Source organism: Mustela erminea, chromosome 12 (genome assembly GCF_009829155.1).
Source record: "Mustela erminea isolate mMusErm1 chromosome 12, mMusErm1.Pri, whole genome shotgun sequence".
Lineage (NCBI taxonomy): Eukaryota > Metazoa > Chordata > Mammalia > Carnivora > Mustelidae > Mustela > Mustela erminea.
In genome coordinates, this window is record NC_045625.1 from 42,890,997 (window position 1) to 42,908,571 (window position 17,575).

At 34.8% G+C, this 17,575-nt stretch overlaps 1 protein-coding gene across 3 annotated transcripts in view; it reads right to left on the reverse strand.

Annotated features, from left to right (window-relative positions):
• The window catches only part of IFT74 (intraflagellar transport 74), an 86,267-nt gene that overhangs the window by 13,126 nt on the left and 55,566 nt on the right, over window positions 1-17,575 (reverse strand). For all 3 annotated transcript variants that reach the window (XM_032306280.1, XM_032306278.1, XM_032306279.1), the window contains exons 14-16: window positions 7,758-7,811; window positions 6,341-6,438; window positions 5,404-5,530 (exon numbers count right to left, since the gene is read on the reverse strand). In XM_032306280.1, the coding sequence (XP_032162171.1) occupies window positions 5,404-5,530; window positions 6,341-6,438; window positions 7,758-7,811 (279 nt within the window). The remainder of the gene's footprint in view (window positions 1-5,403; window positions 5,531-6,340; window positions 6,439-7,757; window positions 7,812-17,575) is intronic.

Here is a 17,575-nt window from a genome sequence, read left to right on the forward strand (position 1 = left end):
CTGAATAATCTATAGAACTGATGAATCACTATATTCCACACCTGAAACTAATATAATACTGTATGTTAACTATACTGGAATTAAAAAGCTTAATAAAAAGAAAAAAAGGACTGTAAATACCAAAATTAATAATCACAAACTCTTGATAGACTGTATTTTAAATTTTCTTATTCATCTTTTTCTGTATCTACTAAATCCTCTACAATGAGTACAAATAACAAGAAAACAATATTTTAAAAAATATTCTGTTCTGATAGAATTACACAATATCTACCTTCTATATTTCAGAGACTTCTTAATATTGTGGTACTAACTTTATTTTTTAATTTTTCAAAAAGATTTTATTTACTTGAGGGAGAGCGAAAGAATGAGAGCACAGAGGGAGAAGGAGAAGTAGACTCCCTGCTGAGCAGAGAGCCCAACACAGGGCTTGATTCCAGAACCCTGGGATCACGACCCAAGCCTAAGGCGAATGTTTAACAGGCAGAGCCGCCCAGGTGCCCCAAAAAGTTCTTTTTTAAGGTGAAAGAAAAGTAATGGAGGGAACTAATATTATTGAATAGCTGAAATATGATGGGTCTTATGTTATCTTTTCTACTTTTCTTAATAGCCTTAGGAGGTAAATGTTATATGATGAAACTGAGGCTTAGAAAGGTATTTTTAAAAAAGATTTTATTCATTTATTTGATAGAAAGAGAAAAGAGAGAGTCAGGCAGAGGAAGAGGGAGAAGCAGGCTCCTCACTGAGCAGAGAGCCTGATGTGAGGTTTGATCCCAGGACCCTGGCATCATGACCTGAGCTGAAGGCAGATGCTTAATTGACTGAGCCACCCAGGCACCCCATTAGAAAGGTAATTTGCCCAAGGTCACACAGCCAGTCAGGCTTTGGTGCTGAGTGATATTATCATGTTTATGAAAGGTTTACTTTTAAAACAGCAAATGTTAATGATCCAGAAAGATGCTTCAAAGAGTAACAATGAGCTATGAGAAGAGGTACAGTAGTAACACTTGCTCAATTTTGCTATTCATGCTTCCCCAGGCATCATTCTGTTTTGCTTTTCTTACAGCTATCAAAGTAAAATGTAATTTTAGCAAACTAAAATGGAACTGAAATATATATATCATGCACATCCAGATGAAGATATCTGAATTCAAACCTGCCTAAATTGGTTTCCTCTCTATGTTCCCTGGACTAGGTACGACAGTAATAATAACACCCCAAAGAGTTATTTGTTTGTATATAGAGGCATGTAGGGAAACATTTTCATCTCTGAGCACTTTGCTTTCATTTTACCTCTATTTTAAAGTAGAGATATAAATAGCCTCAGAAAAGTATGGTGGTATTTCAGAGTATTAAGACAAATGTGAACATCTTCCTTTTATTACTTAGAGATTTAGGGGTGAAAGATTTTAAAAATAAAATAACATAAAATTTAATCTTATAGTGGGATGTATTATTCCCTGTATATATGTATTATTTTTTTCTGGCATTTTTCATTGTTTTTTCTTTATGTTGCATTTTTGCACTTTAACTACAATGGGCTTACGTAAAGGATTTTTATACCAATCATGTTTGGGGTTCAATGAGCTTCTTAGATCTGTAAAACTTGGTTTTTCATCACATTTGGGAAATTTTCAGCCATTAATATTTCAACTATCTTTTCTCCCCCATTCTCTGTCCCTCCACTCCTTCTGAGACTCCAATTATATACGTGTCAGATGGCCTGAAACCGTCCCACAGATCACTTAGGTTCTGTTCATTCTTATTTCTTCTCCAGATTATATTATTCTATTGATCCTCAAGTTCACTGACTCTTTTTCTGCTGTCTTCAACCTTCATATAAGGTCATTCAGTGAATTTTTCATCTTAGGTATATTTCCAATGCTAAAATTTCCACTTGGTTCTTTTTATAATTTTTCTCTTTCTGTGGGATTCTCCATTGGTTCACTTGTTATGATTTTATTTTCCTTTAAACCCTTAAAAATGTTCCTAAACATTTAAAGTCTTCTGTTCATTCAACACCTGGATTATCTTGGGTTCAATGTTTATTAACTGTTTTTCCCCTTGACTCACATTTTCCTATAAATTTTTATAGTATAATTGAAACTTTAAATGATATGTAGTAGAGATTCTGGATTAAACTGTGCTCCTCTGAGAAGTGTTGATTTATACTAAACAAGTAATAAACTTTGCTGAACTTAAACCCTAAACTCTTCTCCTTTGTAGCAGTCAGTATATAAAATCTCTGTACTCAACTCTTTCAACTTCTAACTGCTGCTTTTTCCTAGGTCCCCTGAAGTTTACCCAAATGCTTACACAGTTCACTGGTCAGATTAGGATCTGAATAGAGTTTGCGTGTGGATTTTGGCACTTTACTGCACTTTTACCATGATGTCTCCCTCTATGTGGGAGGCATTAAGTAGGCTTCTTCTCATAAAATTTAGCAAATTCTACTTGAAACTGAGGTTTATTATCTATATAGACTCCCTAATGAGAAAATCAAATACAAAGATATTAAACTTTCTTCTTCAACCTCTGAAACCTTATGAATCAAAATATAGGTGGAAGGTAATATAGTAAAAATATGTTCAAAACTGAATGATTCTCCAGGTATAACAATTATCATAGAGCATAAAATATCAAATTGTTTAAGGCTTCAAAAAACAGTGGTTTAAGAAAGGAAGTTTTTCCCAACAAAATTGAAATTGGTATAATTAAACTTGAGCGTTTCCTTTTGACCCCTTAAGAGTCTTAAAATTCATACAGATATATGGACTTAAATGTTGAGTGGGTTTTGTTTTGTTGGATTCGTATCTCAACTAGTGTTGAAAACAGTTAAAATGAAAATCAAAGTGCTAAATCAAAGTCACTGAAGCTTATGGTGTTTCAATGCTCTAAAAAGAAAATGCATATAGCTTATATATTTTGACTGTTAGGTGGAAATATTATTGAACTCTAACTAAAAGTTTAATTTGAAGATATATTAGGGACATACATTTAGGAGTTATACAAACTGCTTTTCCAGAGAAAAAAAGAAAATGGTTGGTTGGTATAGGGTAAAGTTTATCTTCCTTTAACAGCAGGTTCCCTTGAAAAGTTAAAAACTTCTCCAAGGGAAGAGACAGGAAGAGGATGCAGACTAGTTCCTTCTGATATGCTATGAAGTTGCAAAGTTTACTAAGCAGTGTGTACATAGTAGCAAAATCTCAGAAGGAACCACTTTGACATGGGGAAATGTTTCTGAAATATTCTGCCATCAGTGCATTTGTTTATTCCCTGGAGTTTCCTTTCCAAAAATATAAATAAAAACTATTGCTGACAGATTCCTTGCCTCTTTACTCATGCAATACACTAGTGTTTCACAATCTCTTTTTACCCCATCACTGTCCTCCCAAAGGAGTCTTTTGTAGACTATTTTTTCCTAATCACCACCCTCCCATGAAACTTTATTATTACAGATATATTACAGATATATATCTGTTTATGTACAGTGACCCTTTTGAGGGTTCACAAACCATTATAACTAAGATATTTTTTACTCTCCCCCCAAGAATTAATTTTGTCCCTGTGGGAATAATATTGCCCTATTAAGAAACAGTACACTAAGAAAATCAGGTGATTTCTAATTATAAATGCAAGAGCCAAAAGGGAGGCAATTCACAAGTGGGAATGTAAAATTCATCTTCTCTGAAAGGTGAACAAGAATAGTATAGACTTCTTATGGTGAGTTCTAGATACAAGAAAATCTGGGCAGATAAAATATACTTAAATGTGTAAAATAACTATTGTCCACCTATATCATCAATCTAAATTCAACTGTATATTAATAACATTCAGCATATATTTGTAGGTCTATAATCTTTATATAAAACTCCCAGGTTATTGCATTTTAGAATGCAGAATTTTTCAGATTTTAGAAAAATAATATAGCACATATATTGTAACTCCCACAGCAGGGTTTAAGGCACCACCCTGTCATCAAGTATTTAACTATTTCTGCAGTAAAAATGATGAACAGTCACATTAGGTAGGATAATTAAGACTATAAGTAGCCTCATGTCAGTTCAGGTCAGGACAGGTTTTGCTGCCAGGAGCATTTTAGATTTTGGGATTCCAAATAAATAAACACTGTGGATTCATTATTCCAAATCAAGAATCTCAACATTTTTAAGTTAGCAAATATTAATTCCTTGTTCCTTATAATTTCACTAACTGCCAGTGTAATTCCAAGTAGGGAAAAAAAAATGACTAATTCAAAATCACCACATACCAGCATAAAAAAACACTCATAGTTAGAAACCATCAGTTCAAGAAACAAAGATTCTAAATTCTGACTTTATCCTAAACTCTTTTTTTCTTTTGAGTGTAGCTGACACACTATCTTGAACTCTTTAAGCTCAATTTTGTGTATTTGTTTTTAATCTCTATCTGCAAGGACGAAATGAGAGCCACTAGCCACATACAGTTTTTGAACACTTGACTATGTCTACTCTCAAGCTGAGATGGACTGTAACTTTTTTTTTAACTTATTTATTTATTTATTTTATTTATTTGACAGAGAGAGAGAGAGAGAGGGAGAATGCACAAGCAGAGGAAGAGGGGGAAGAACAGAGGCAGAGGGAGAAGCAGGCTTCTCACTGAGCAGGGAGCCTGATGTGAGGTTCAATCCCAGGACTCTGGGATCATGACCTGAGCTGAAGGCAGATGCTTAACCAACTGAGCCATCCAGATGACCTGTAACTGCAAAATCTCATTTTTGTACTGATTACAAGCTTAAACAGTAATCTCTTGGATAAACTGATTGAATAAAATATTAAAATCCACCTGTTTACTTTTATAACCTACCTACTAGGAAATTTAAATTATATATGTAGCTGGCATTCTAGTATCATGTCAGTTATAATGGCTGAAACTAATTATAATTAAAATATTACTTCCTCGTGCTCACTTCGGCAGCACATATACTAAAATATTACTTCCTCGAGGATTCCTCTCCTAATTACCCAAGACTGGGATGGATATGAACACAGTATAATTCTGTTGCTCTTTATCCTTCTATCATGTACTGTTTCATTATATTTTAGTTATTTGTCATTATTCCACCAAGCTCAAAGTTCCTTGAGGAAAGAGACCGCATTTTTTTTTTTTTTAAAAATCTCTGTGTACCTACATTATAGCAAAGGCATAGAGCAAGCATTCAATAAATGTTAAAAATGGATCAGAATATCCCAATGAAATACTATTAAGTTGATGTGAAAAGTCACACAAAATTCTGAGGCTATAAATAAGCAATCATAAATTACTCTATCAGCCTTTCTAAAATATCAAATAAAATAACATTAAAGTTTTAAAGTTTCAATTTGTTACAGAAAAAAAAAGATATTAAAATCTATGTTTTCTCACCTGAAGTCAAATTCCTAGCTGTACTTTGTGATTTCTGCATTTCAGTAGATTTAAAATTGAGATCATCCTGCATCATTTTCAGCTCTTGATTGGTGATAGACGAGATCTGTTTCATACGATTTAGATTCTATATTTGTAGAGAAATAAAAATGGGAAAAAATTCCACTGATTTGCTTCCCCAAGAAAACTCTTGGAAAACACTGCTAACCAACTAGATGTTCTGAGTCAGTATCCTTTTTTGAAATACATCATTTATCATATATGTTTTATGTCTGCTTAGAAGAATATAGTGAGATTCAAAGTCAGGTTTTTGCAATAAGGAGAGACTAAATTAAAGCTAATGTAAAAGAAATAATTCTGAATTTGATCTCACTGTAGAAGAAATTCAAATATACTATTTTAAGAACTGCTTGGAGTCTTCAGACACAGAATACTTAAGAGATTGTGCATTTTTCCTTCTGTTCTAGCACTCATTAGTAACCGTTCAATAAACATTTTTTATGAATCAAGATACTCCTTGATAAACTATACTCTTATAGATTCTTACAAGAATCACTTCTATTCATAATACAAATGACTATGTAAAAATGTATCATTTTCCATTATAACATCCAGATTTTGAAGTTTCTGTGCAAACATTACTTATCCAAGTTCAGATACATTAACAATAGAAGAAAATCATAATAATTACTTTGAATTGGTCCCTTGCTTACTGAAAATTGACATTATACATATATCATCCTTTCCCCTATCATCCTTAGCTGAATTTTGCTAGAAATAAACAAATTAATAGCTTAAAAAAATAAGCAAGGGAGTGTAAAGGAAACAGATTAAATTAACAGATGTAATAGTACACCACTGCATTTTTTGAGCTATATTTGGAAAGGTAATCACAGCAAAAATAATGAGGACACTAAGACAGGCACATGGTACTCACTCTACTACAGTGCTCCAAAAGTGCAACAATGTTGGCTTCTATCTGTGCCTTCCTTTCCAGCTCCTGATTCTTAGTTTCATCAAACGTCTCAATAAAAGCTGCAGATTCAAAATATGATAAGCTACTGTTAATATAGTTAACACTATATAAATTCTGATCTATAGGTCTTAACAGTACTTTTTAGAAATTCAAAGCAAATTTTACATTATGACTATATTTAATCTTTTATTAACCACAGGTAATTAAATTACTCAGTAAGAATATTTCTACATATTCTCAAGCTTCTAAAGCTTAACAGTTACGATCTTAATACAAATAAGCTAAAAGGTATAAATTCAGGCTCAGAGGTAACAGCTGATATATAGAAGAACACAAAAAAATCCATTTTTACATAGGCTCTCCTTGATATAATTATTCATACTTATAACTAGCCACAAATTTTAATAAGGAAAATAGTTGCTAATTACTTATTTCATCTGAAAATGAGTATTTTCCTTAAAATGCTGTATTAATCTCGACTAAATAATTTATTCACATTACAAATATTCTAAGAAATCTTCCTTTCCCTTGTCTAATATAGAATCATTATATAATTTACTTTTTTATATTCTTAAGGTATTTCTATGGCTCTTTCAAAAAATAAAACTTACAGTTACAATAACTTTACTATTAGCACAAAACAACTAATTACTTTGAGATAATTTTTGGTACTTGCTGAGATTTAAAGAAATCTTAGAATATTGTTAAATCAGAGTTGGCAATTTCTACGTTATGGCATGCTTCTATGAAGGTAACAATTGACATCGGACCAATAAAACTTCAGATTCTACCAAAATGATTATTAGCAAAGGAAACCAGGTAACAGATAATATAATAATAAATTTTTAAAAATTTATCTATATTATAGATACAACGCAATTAAGTGAAGATCTACTTAGAAAGTTAAGATTTTTAAAAAGTAAATGAGCAGCTGCAAGGCTTCTAAAGTTACAGTCAGTAACAGAACCAAGTAGCAAGATCTGAGGTGAAGGCTGATAAATAATGAGAGGGAAGTATTATGAAAAGCTAAAAATAAAAGGGCAAAAGATACTAAGGATGAATACAGTGAAGCAGTTAAGAGAACATTCAACACTCAATTAGTAAGTGGTCTCTGTACAAACAATAAATATAAGTACTAGCCTTAGAACCCAACTGTAGAACAAAAATACTCATATACACACAAATGTACAAAACCTTTTAAAAATTTTCTACCCATCCCTAAACTATGCTAGATATTTATTAATTCTTCAAGGCAAATACTTTGAATGTCCACACTTCTGCACTTACTATCAGCCATTGTATCTTCCCAAAATGAAATCTCTGATTTTGTATACATGAACAGATATCAGAATATTTTCCTATCAGTAAGGTCACTTACTGTCCATATTTTCCTCTCGTTTTTTTAGTTCCTTGTACTTCTGATTCATTTCGCCTACAAGAGATACAAAATATAACATCAATTTCAAAAACTCCAGACACAGTGCTCTAAATGTAATTAGGTTTTCTATATACCAGTAGTTATTGAATATTCAAAATTTTTAATTCGGTGAAAATTTTTTAATTAACATAGAATCTTTTAAAACAACTATATATGTATATTTGATAATTTAGAAAAAACAATCTCCTGACTGGAAAGAACTTAAAAGACTTCCCAATGGTTCTCTATTTTGGTCCTAACTTGGACATACTCAACCTGCACATGAACACTTCTGGTAATGGGAAACATAAGCACCCCTAAAAGTTCATTCCATCTTTGAATAACTCACAAGGGCAGGCAAAATAGCTAAGTAACCTCCCTCACAGACCTTAAAGTCTATAAAGACTGAATAAGCAATTAGAATGGCCTTAGTGCTACCATATGAAAAAAGGTGCTATAAAAGCAGAGCAAAGACAATTTATCTAGTTAAGGAATTTCCAGAAATTTTCTCTAACGAAGTAATACCTAAGCTTCATTATAAAGAATAAATGAATAGGAGTTACCTGGCTGAAACAGAGAAGAAGAGGTTCAAAGTCAAAGCAATTCAAGTAGAGAAACCCAAAAGTGAGGATGAATATAGTAGCACAAAGAAGTCAAAGAGTGGTATGGCTGAGTCAGAGAATGTGAAGTGAACAAGTGGCATAAAGAGGAGACAAATGATAAGAGACTTTATAAGACACATAAAAGTTTGTACTTCCATCTAAGGAAAATGGTAAAACTACCAAAGAACTTAAATCAGGGGAATAAAATGATCAATCTGCATTTCTGAAAAATATTTCTGGTTGAGTGAATAAAAGGCAAGTAATATTGGAGGCAATATGATCTGTTAGGAGGCTGTCACAGTAATGCAGGTAAAAGATGAAGGTTTCCTGGAGCAGAGCAATGGCAAACAGGATGGAAATTATATTTTCAATCCAGTCATTTAAGAACCAGAGTAAATAGATTTTGTGTAACTCACAGGTTTCTGTCTTGGACAACGGAAGACATGGTGGTATTATTAAGTGAAAAGAGAAGCAAGTTTAGGAACAAATTGCTTACAACAGGTTTGGACATGTTGCCTTTAATATATGTGAAAGACATGTTTAAAAGGGCAAAAACCCAAGATCCTGACAAATGAACGAAAATGGACACTTTAGCAGCATAAAGGAGCCATTAACAGAGGTGGATCATGATAATTTTACAACAAAAGGATTTTCAGTGTAACAAAAACTGAGTTTTGGAAGGACACTACTACTTCCCTAGACTAGTGAGACAGCTGCAGCCCTGTGTTCTCAGGGTCCAGGTAGAGAAAGCAGAATAAATTTGTGCTTGCACCAATCTGTAATTTATCCAAATCAGTCAATTTTTAGCATTCTGGGAAAAATTAAGGAAACTTATTAAGATGATGCCCAGTAAGGATGGAAAGAACAATAGAGTTCAGATTCCTAAGGCAGTTCCTGATAAGAAAATGGCATTTAGAAGAGCTTTAAGGGGGTGCCTGGGTGGCTCAGTGGATTAAGCCGCTGCCTTCGGCTCAGGTCATGATCTCAGGGTCCTGGGATCAAGTCCCGCATCGGGCTCTCTGCTCAGCAGGGAGCCTGCTTCCCTCTCTCTCTCTGCCTGCCTCTCTGCCTACTTGTGATCTCTGTCTGTCAAATAAATAAATAAAAAAAAAATCTTAAAAAAAAAAAAAAGAAGAGCTTTAAGGGTTAAAAACAAAAACAAAAACAAAACCAGGAGAACCAAAAGTTACAGGGCAGAGGTTAAAAAGCAATGGTCAGCCCATGTTCTGTATAAACTCCTATGCAATTTTTTCAAACACTGGCGAGAGTAAAGTTAGGAAGATTAAGGGGAGATAGTTAGGGTAGAGCCTCAAATAACATGGAGACATGGACTTTATTACTAATAACAAATTTGTATATGATTAAGTTTTTTAAAAAATAGATTATAGACAAATTAAAACTATGTCACTGTTTGCTCACTTTATGGCAATGGTTTTTGAGAAGGAAACAAAGAATTAGAGCTGGATTACCCTCCATAAGAGGGTAATATGCATGGAAATGTTATACAACATAAGTGAAGTAGCAGAAAAGCTAGTTTCTACTGAACCTGCCATATCCTAGCTTTCTTTCTTTCTTCTTCTTTTTTAATATCCTGGGTTTCTAAAAAAGTCATGGTTGTCTGAGAAGTCCCACTCTTCAGAGATTGGTTAGGCATTAAGGGATTAGGAGCAAGGCCTACACCATAGGCTTTAGAAAAATTTACCTATCATCTTATCTTTTTTCTTATAAACTTAAAAAATCTTCTATACATGCTTTTAAAAGTTCCTCATCTTGCTATCAGACGTCAAGACACTGAGGTGAGGTTCTCATTCTGCAATCCCAAAGCAATTTCTCTCAATAAGATTATATGACTCCTTACTTACCAAATCCAAGGAGACAATTCCCAGTTCTTACTTCAGTCTGCAATATCTGACACTATTGATACATTCTTCTTTCTTTTCAGTTTTTTTCCTTATGTTTTTCTGTCTTTGGGGCGGGAACTTCTTTGGTTTTTCTTACCCTCAGATCATTCTTTAGGTCTTCTCTTCGTGGCTTTCCCTTTCTTTAACATTTAAATTCTGGCTTCTGCTTTTACTTGACTTCTAATACTACCTTACATCCAAAAAAATTCCACTCATTCTTTTGGTTTAAAAACTCTCAAACTGACCTTTTCCCTAATTTTCTGACTATTTTATCCAACTGCTTACTAGACACATTCATGTGGGTATCTTTCAGGATATCCTAACAGTATATTCATAATTAAACTCATCAGTCTTCCCTCTCAAAGTCTGCACCCCTCTGCATTCCCTATTATGTTTGGAAGTCTTTGGCCACACACTTATCATCCAAGTCAGAAACCTTCTTTTCTTCTCAAATCCATGTTCTTAACTGTCATCAGACTGAGCTAGAGGACATATCTGGTCAGTGTCTCCAGTTACATAGCTGGCCAGCTGGATTAGACAGGACAGAGATCCCATATATCTTTGTAGATTCCCAAGCTTCATAAAACTTCTTCCCAAATCACTGCTGCTAAGAAGAAAGGAGATCAGGCAACTAGTGAACTCCTCTATTTTGTGATTTCTCAGTTGGAGGATTCTTAACTGAGCTGCCCATGAGAAGCAACGTACAGATACAGACAGTCCTAAGACAGGGTAAAATAAAGGAGTTATTACTAAGTCTAAGACTAATAACATCCTACTATCATAGGAGAGGACAAGATCATATAATGGGGATCAATATGTCACACTGGAGGTACAAAAGCAGGCAAGCAAAAAAGAGTCCAAAGTAATCAGAGTAAAGAGACCAAAGGAGAAGGAAAAGGGCACTTTGGCAAATAAGGGTTATTTTAGGGCTGTCCTCAAATTCTTAACATTTGATGTAATTATAGTTCTACCTTTATTTATTTATTTATTCCAAATTTACTGAATGCCTACTACATGCCAGATACTATAGCAGGTGCTGGGGACATAAAAATGAGCAAGATAGTTATAACTCAGGGCGCCTGGGTGGCTCAGTGGGTTAAAGCCTCTGCCTTTGGCTCAGGTCATGATCCCAGGGTCCTGGGATTGTGCCCCACATCGGGTGCTCTGCTCAGCAGGGAGCCTGCTTCCCCCTCCATCTCTGCCTGCATTTCTACCTACTTGTGACCTCTGTCAAATAAATAAATAAAATCTTAAAAAAAAAAAAGATCGTTAACTCTATCCTAGAAGGGCTTACAAATTATTAGATGTACAAAACCAAAAGCTACAATGGAACGTTAAGTGTTCTAAATGAGGTATGTATGAAGTCCTATAATAAGCAGATAGTTGAAAGACTTCAGAAGGTTCTTATGTAGAAAATACTGTATCAGCAAGGCACTCTAATAGGTAACGAAGGAATTACGGAGATGAAGACCTTGGCCTTCAAGACATTTATACTACAAGCACCCCAAATTAAGAAATGGGTATGGACTATTACAAAAGACTTGGAATACTGTACAGAGGATTATCATTGTTTTCTGATGCTCTCTGCCATAGAAAGCTAGTGGAGTAAGGGAGATAACGTTCTTCTTGTACTCCCATGGGGCTGAGTAGCACACCACAGCCGCCTCTGTCCTCACAGCCAGCTCATCTGACTTTTACTTCTCCCCCATCCAATGTTTCCTTGATTCTAGCCTTACAGAGCTATCTTGAATTTTATATTGAGAAGTTCTGCCACTTGAGAAGGTCTGAGTACCATTTTTCTCCCACCTGCTATCTTGATTAATATATAACAAGCTATAAGCTAATGACTCTTTTGCCCTCAAGCCCCCCAAATTGACCAGTCTACTGATTTTGGAGGTGAAAGAGCAGCAAAAAGAAAATAAAATCAGAGAAGTGGGCCAAGAATAAAACCCCATAGGACTTCTGCATGTCCAAATTCCTTCCTCTCTAGCACTTGGGGTCCTTCTGAGGCAAGCTAAGTTCCCCCAGGGCCTTTGAGTGTTCAGTACCTTTGAATGTTCTTTATGTGGCATGGTTTTTTTAGTCTCTGCCATTCTGCTCAATCTGCTCTTAGTGAGTTCCAGTTCTTCTTTATCCCTTCTGAAGTATAATGCCAAGGGTTGTCTGGGTGGCTCAGTCAGTTAAGCATCCAACTCTTGATTTCGGCTCAGGTCATGATCTCTGGGTCATAAGACTAGGCTCTGGGCTGGCCATGGAGTCTTTTAAGATTCTCTCCCTCCCTCTGCCCTCTCCCCCTACTGGAAAAAGAGAAAGAGAAGGAAAGAAAGAAAGAAAGAAAGGGCGTGAGGGAAGGGGAGGGAGGGAGCGATGGAGGAAGAGAGATAAGGGAAAGAAAGAAAGAAAGAAAGAAAGAAAGAAAGAAAGAAAAGGAAGAAAGAAAGAAGGAAGGAAAGAAAGAGGAAAGGAAAAGGGAAAGGGAAAGAAAGAATGCCAAGAAATTAAGGATTCAAAACTATCACTTCCCACAGTCTATATGTTCATTTTCTGTTAATGCAATCTAGAATTTCAGCTGTTTTGGAGGCTATATCACATTAATTAATACTGAGTTGTTGTTTAAATCTCTGCTAACATTTTCACATATTTCAGTAAGCCAGGGTACTTTCTCCTTCCCTTTCTTACTTCGATTTTAATTACTTTAGGGTTCCTATTATATTCCATCTTTTTATATTCAGTTTCTCTCTCCCACCTACTCTCCACCTGTCATTAGAGCAGTAAGTAATAAACTAGCATGTCAAATACCACCAAACTGCTATGTTTAAATGAGTCCATATAAGTTTAATGTTTTATCTTTTTAAAGGTTATTTATTTATTTGTCAGAGAGAGAGAATGCACACACATGCAGGGGGAGCAGCAGGCAGAGGGGAAGCAAGTTCCCTGCTAAGCAAGGAGCCAGATGCAGGACTCAATCTTAGGACCCTGGCATCATGATCTGAGCTGAAGGCAGAAGCTTAACTGTCTGAGCCACCCACGTGTCTCTAAGTTTAATGTTTTAAACTAACTTTTGGCTTCAGGATTCTTCCAACTTATCAACCATACATTCTCTGCAAAATGTTTTAAATTTTGGCAGGCGAGTTTCTTTACAGCTATGCAGACCAAGTCTGATAATTCTATTTCTACACACTAGAGGCACTTTAAAAATATATAATAAAAATTCTCCAAATATGCAAAAGTTAAATTATTGCTAAAAGCCTCACTATATAAACAAAAGAAAAAGGACCATGAAGACATTTGATTTGGGGCAACTGGATGGCTTAGTTGGTTAAGGAACTGCTTTTGGTTCAGGTCATGCTCCCAGGGTCCTGGGATCGAGTCCCCACTGGGCTCCTTGCTTAGTAGGGAGCCTGCTTTTCCCACTCCCTCTACCTGCTACTTCACCTGTTTGTCTCTGTCAAATAAATAAATAGGGGCGCCTGGGTGGCTCAGTGGGTTAAAGCCTCTGCCTTCGGCTCAGGTCATGATCCCAGGTCCTGGGACTGAGCCCAGCATTGGGCTCTCTGCTCAGCAGGGAGCCTGCTTCCCTTCCTCTCTCTCTCTCTGCCTGCCTCTCTGTCTACTTGTGATCTCTGTCTGCCAAATAAATAAATAATGTCTTTAATAAATAAATAAATAAAAATCATATATATTAAAAAAAAATTGTTTTAACAGAGTAATGTCAATAAAACCGGATGGTAAAAAAAATAGTCCTTGGAATGTACTAAATACAACATAACTTCTTGATTATTTCCTAAAGCAGTGGTTATAAACTTTGCATGTATCAGAATCATCAGGAGGGGTTGCTGAAACACAAATTGCTAAACCCTATCCCTAGCATTTCACACTCAATAGGTCTGAAGTGGAGCCCCAGAATTTGTTACAGATGGTGCTTATGCACTTGATCTGGAAATACCATCATTCTAATGAAAAAATACAAAATATAGCTTAACAAATCTTCAAATTGAACAATAAGCAATGATTCCTTCTTCTTCACTGAATGTATATTGAATCCCTATAGAATGGCAATGTGTAAATGCCATTTGGCATCTCAGATACCAGAATATAAATCACTTGGAAACTGAATCGATTAACTTAAATATCCTGGGGAAAATACTTTTCAAAATATGTTTTGGGGAAATCCCCAGGAAAGTTATTCAAGTTTCAGTTTATAAATTAAAACCATTAATAATAACAGCTAATAACTAATACTATATGCACTATTATAATGGTATGCTATTCTCAGTCTCTCTCACACACACACAAAACCTCTTTCATCCAATCTGCACAGTGACTCTAAGTAGAAAGAAGGTACTGTTATCATCTCCATTTCAAAAATGAAAAAACTAGTGGCATCGCAGTGGCTCAGTCAGTTGAGCAGCTGGCTCTTATTCTGGCTCAGGTCATGATCTCAGGGTCGTGAGTTTGAGCCCCAAGTCCGGCTCTGCACTAAGCATGGAGCCTGCTTGAGATTCTTTCTCTTCCTCTGCCCCTCCCCTACTCACACATGTGTATTCTCGCTCTCTAATAAATAAATAAATCTTTAAAAAATAAAAATAAATAAAAATGAATTAACTAAAAAATAGAAAATAAAAATGAAGAAACTAAGGTATATAAAAAAAGTCAAATAGTATTCCAAAATCAGCCAGTAAAATAGCACAGCTCAGCTCTGAATCCAGACATTCTGGTTGCAGACCTGTACTCTTTAATAAAACTATCCTGTCTTTATAAATTCCAAATTACCTGACATATGCAGAGAATGAAAGCTTCTAAACTAGGCCATAGAACCCTGACTACGAAAAAAGTAGTCTATAGACAAACCAAAGAAAAAATTTTATATTTTTATTACCCTTCAAAGAAGCATATAAATTATAGAGTAAATTGCAAAGACTTTATACAGAGTTTAGGACAGTAATACAATTATTCTATAGCACTTCATATATATTTCTATCATGATACATATTTATCACATTGTAGTAGTTAGATTTTTAAATGTCTGATATGCTATACCAATAACAACATATTTGGTTTTACAATCTTATCCATCTTTGGAAAGATACTGTACTCTAAAAATGAAGGAATAATTTTTAGTGAGCTATAATGCCCCCAAATCTTCTTGAGAGACAAGTGCTTAAAAATAAAAGATTTTGGGGCGCCTGGTTGGCTCACTGGGCTAAAGTCTGCCTTCAGCTCAGGTCATGATCTCAGGGTCCTGGGATCAAGCCCCACATTGGGCTCTCTGCTCTGAGGGGAGCCTGCTTCCCTTCCTTTCTCTCTGCCTGCTTCTCTACTTGTGATCTGTCTGTCAAATAAATAAATAAAATCTTTAAAAATAAATAAATAAAAGATTTTTTTTTTTAAATAATGTGACTACATTCTCAACTCTATTGGTTAAGCCTGATCTGTGTAAGTAGACATTCAGAAAATCAGTCCCACCTTGTGGATCATAGTAGTACTACAAATGCAGGCCTTAAGGAACAGTGAACAGTCGAAGTGTATATTCTCTGATCCCTACCTCTGAAACCAATAACATTATATGTTAATTGAATTTAAATTTTAAAAAGTGTGTATTCTCTTGACTGACAAAAACTAATAAATTTATAAATAACTGGTGAGGAAGAACTTTCACATACTGCTGTTGGATGTATAAAATGGCACAACTTTTTCTGAAAGAAATTTGCAAAAATAATAAAAATTATAAACTTAAGTAACATTCTATTTATAATTTCATTTCTAGAAATTTACCTATAGAAATATTCAAGTTAAAAAACATGTATGCAACAAGGTTATTTACTGCATCAGTATTCTTGGTAGTGAAAATATAGAAACCACTTAAATGTCAATGTGGATACAGTGAATATACTATTTAACCATAACACTAACAAAGATGATGATGGTAGCTAACAGTTGTTGGGAGTAATAAATACGTGCCAGGCACCATTCTTGGCCTGGCTTTAAAACCCTGATACTGACCACTATGCTATACTTCCTAGAATGAAGTATACATCCTCATATGGAAGAAGGTACATTAAATATGGTGTTAAATGAAAGATTCAACCTCAGAGGAATTATAGATTACTCCATCTTAAAATACATATGCTTATGTATGTACAGAACAAATCTAAAAGTCTATAAAGACATCGAATTGTAAATAATTTGAAAGGCTGGGATGACTCAACACTGGGATGACCATGAGGAGAAAGGAGATGACTTGACTTTATACACTTTTCTTCGCTTGAAATTTTCAAATTAAGTACATACCAGATTTTTATATCAAAAGCACAAATTTTAAAAAATAAATTAACTAGTCTTTAAAATAACTAGTTCAAGGAAAAAGATTTTTTTTTAAAGATTTTATTTATTTATTTGACACAGAGAGAGCACAAGTAGGCAGAGAGGCAGGCAGAGAGAGGAGGAAGCCAGGCACCCCACCAAGCAGAGAGCCCAATGCGGGACTCAATCCCAGGACCCTGAGATCATGACCCGAGCCGAAGGCAGATGCCTAACTGAATGAGCCACCCAGGCATCCCCAAGGAAAAAGATTTTTAAAAAACAGGAAGGGATAACCTCCTACCTGGTAAGGTTAATTGTACAGTTAATGAAAGCATGAGAATGGTCAAAGTCACACACACACACACACACACCACCTATAAAATAAAGCACATTCAGGTGATTAAAACTCTAGAAATTCTGAGTAAGTTAGGTATATGAAATTGATAATTTCTTAAAAGATGGCAAATTGAATATGCACAATTAGTTCTAATCCTCACCAAACTCAATTAAAACTATAGTAAAAAAATTTTTTAAAGGTAAAATTCCCAGGAAAAATGAAAATTAAAAAAGAAAATAACAGAAATAAAATTTCAAAAGCTGTAAGTAGATGGACAAGTAGCAACTAACTGAACGGACTAGAGAAAGCCTAAACCTAAGCCAGCACTGGGTAAAGCTGAGAACCAAGTCAGTTTCAAAAGGTTTTAGAATTTTGCATAGAAGACCGATCACTTATTTTGTGTTCCTACTCCATAAAAGGTTTTGTCATGTTTTAATGATCCTAGGGTCCTGGGATCGAGTCCCGCATCGGGCTCTCTGCTCAGCAGGGAGCCTGCTTCCCTCTCTCTCTCTGCCTGCCTCTCCATCTACTTGTGATTTCTCTCTGTCAAATAAATAAATAAAATCTTAAAAAAAAAACAGTAACATTCTTCTATTTAATGTAATATAGTGAAGAATAAATAAAGGATCTGATATA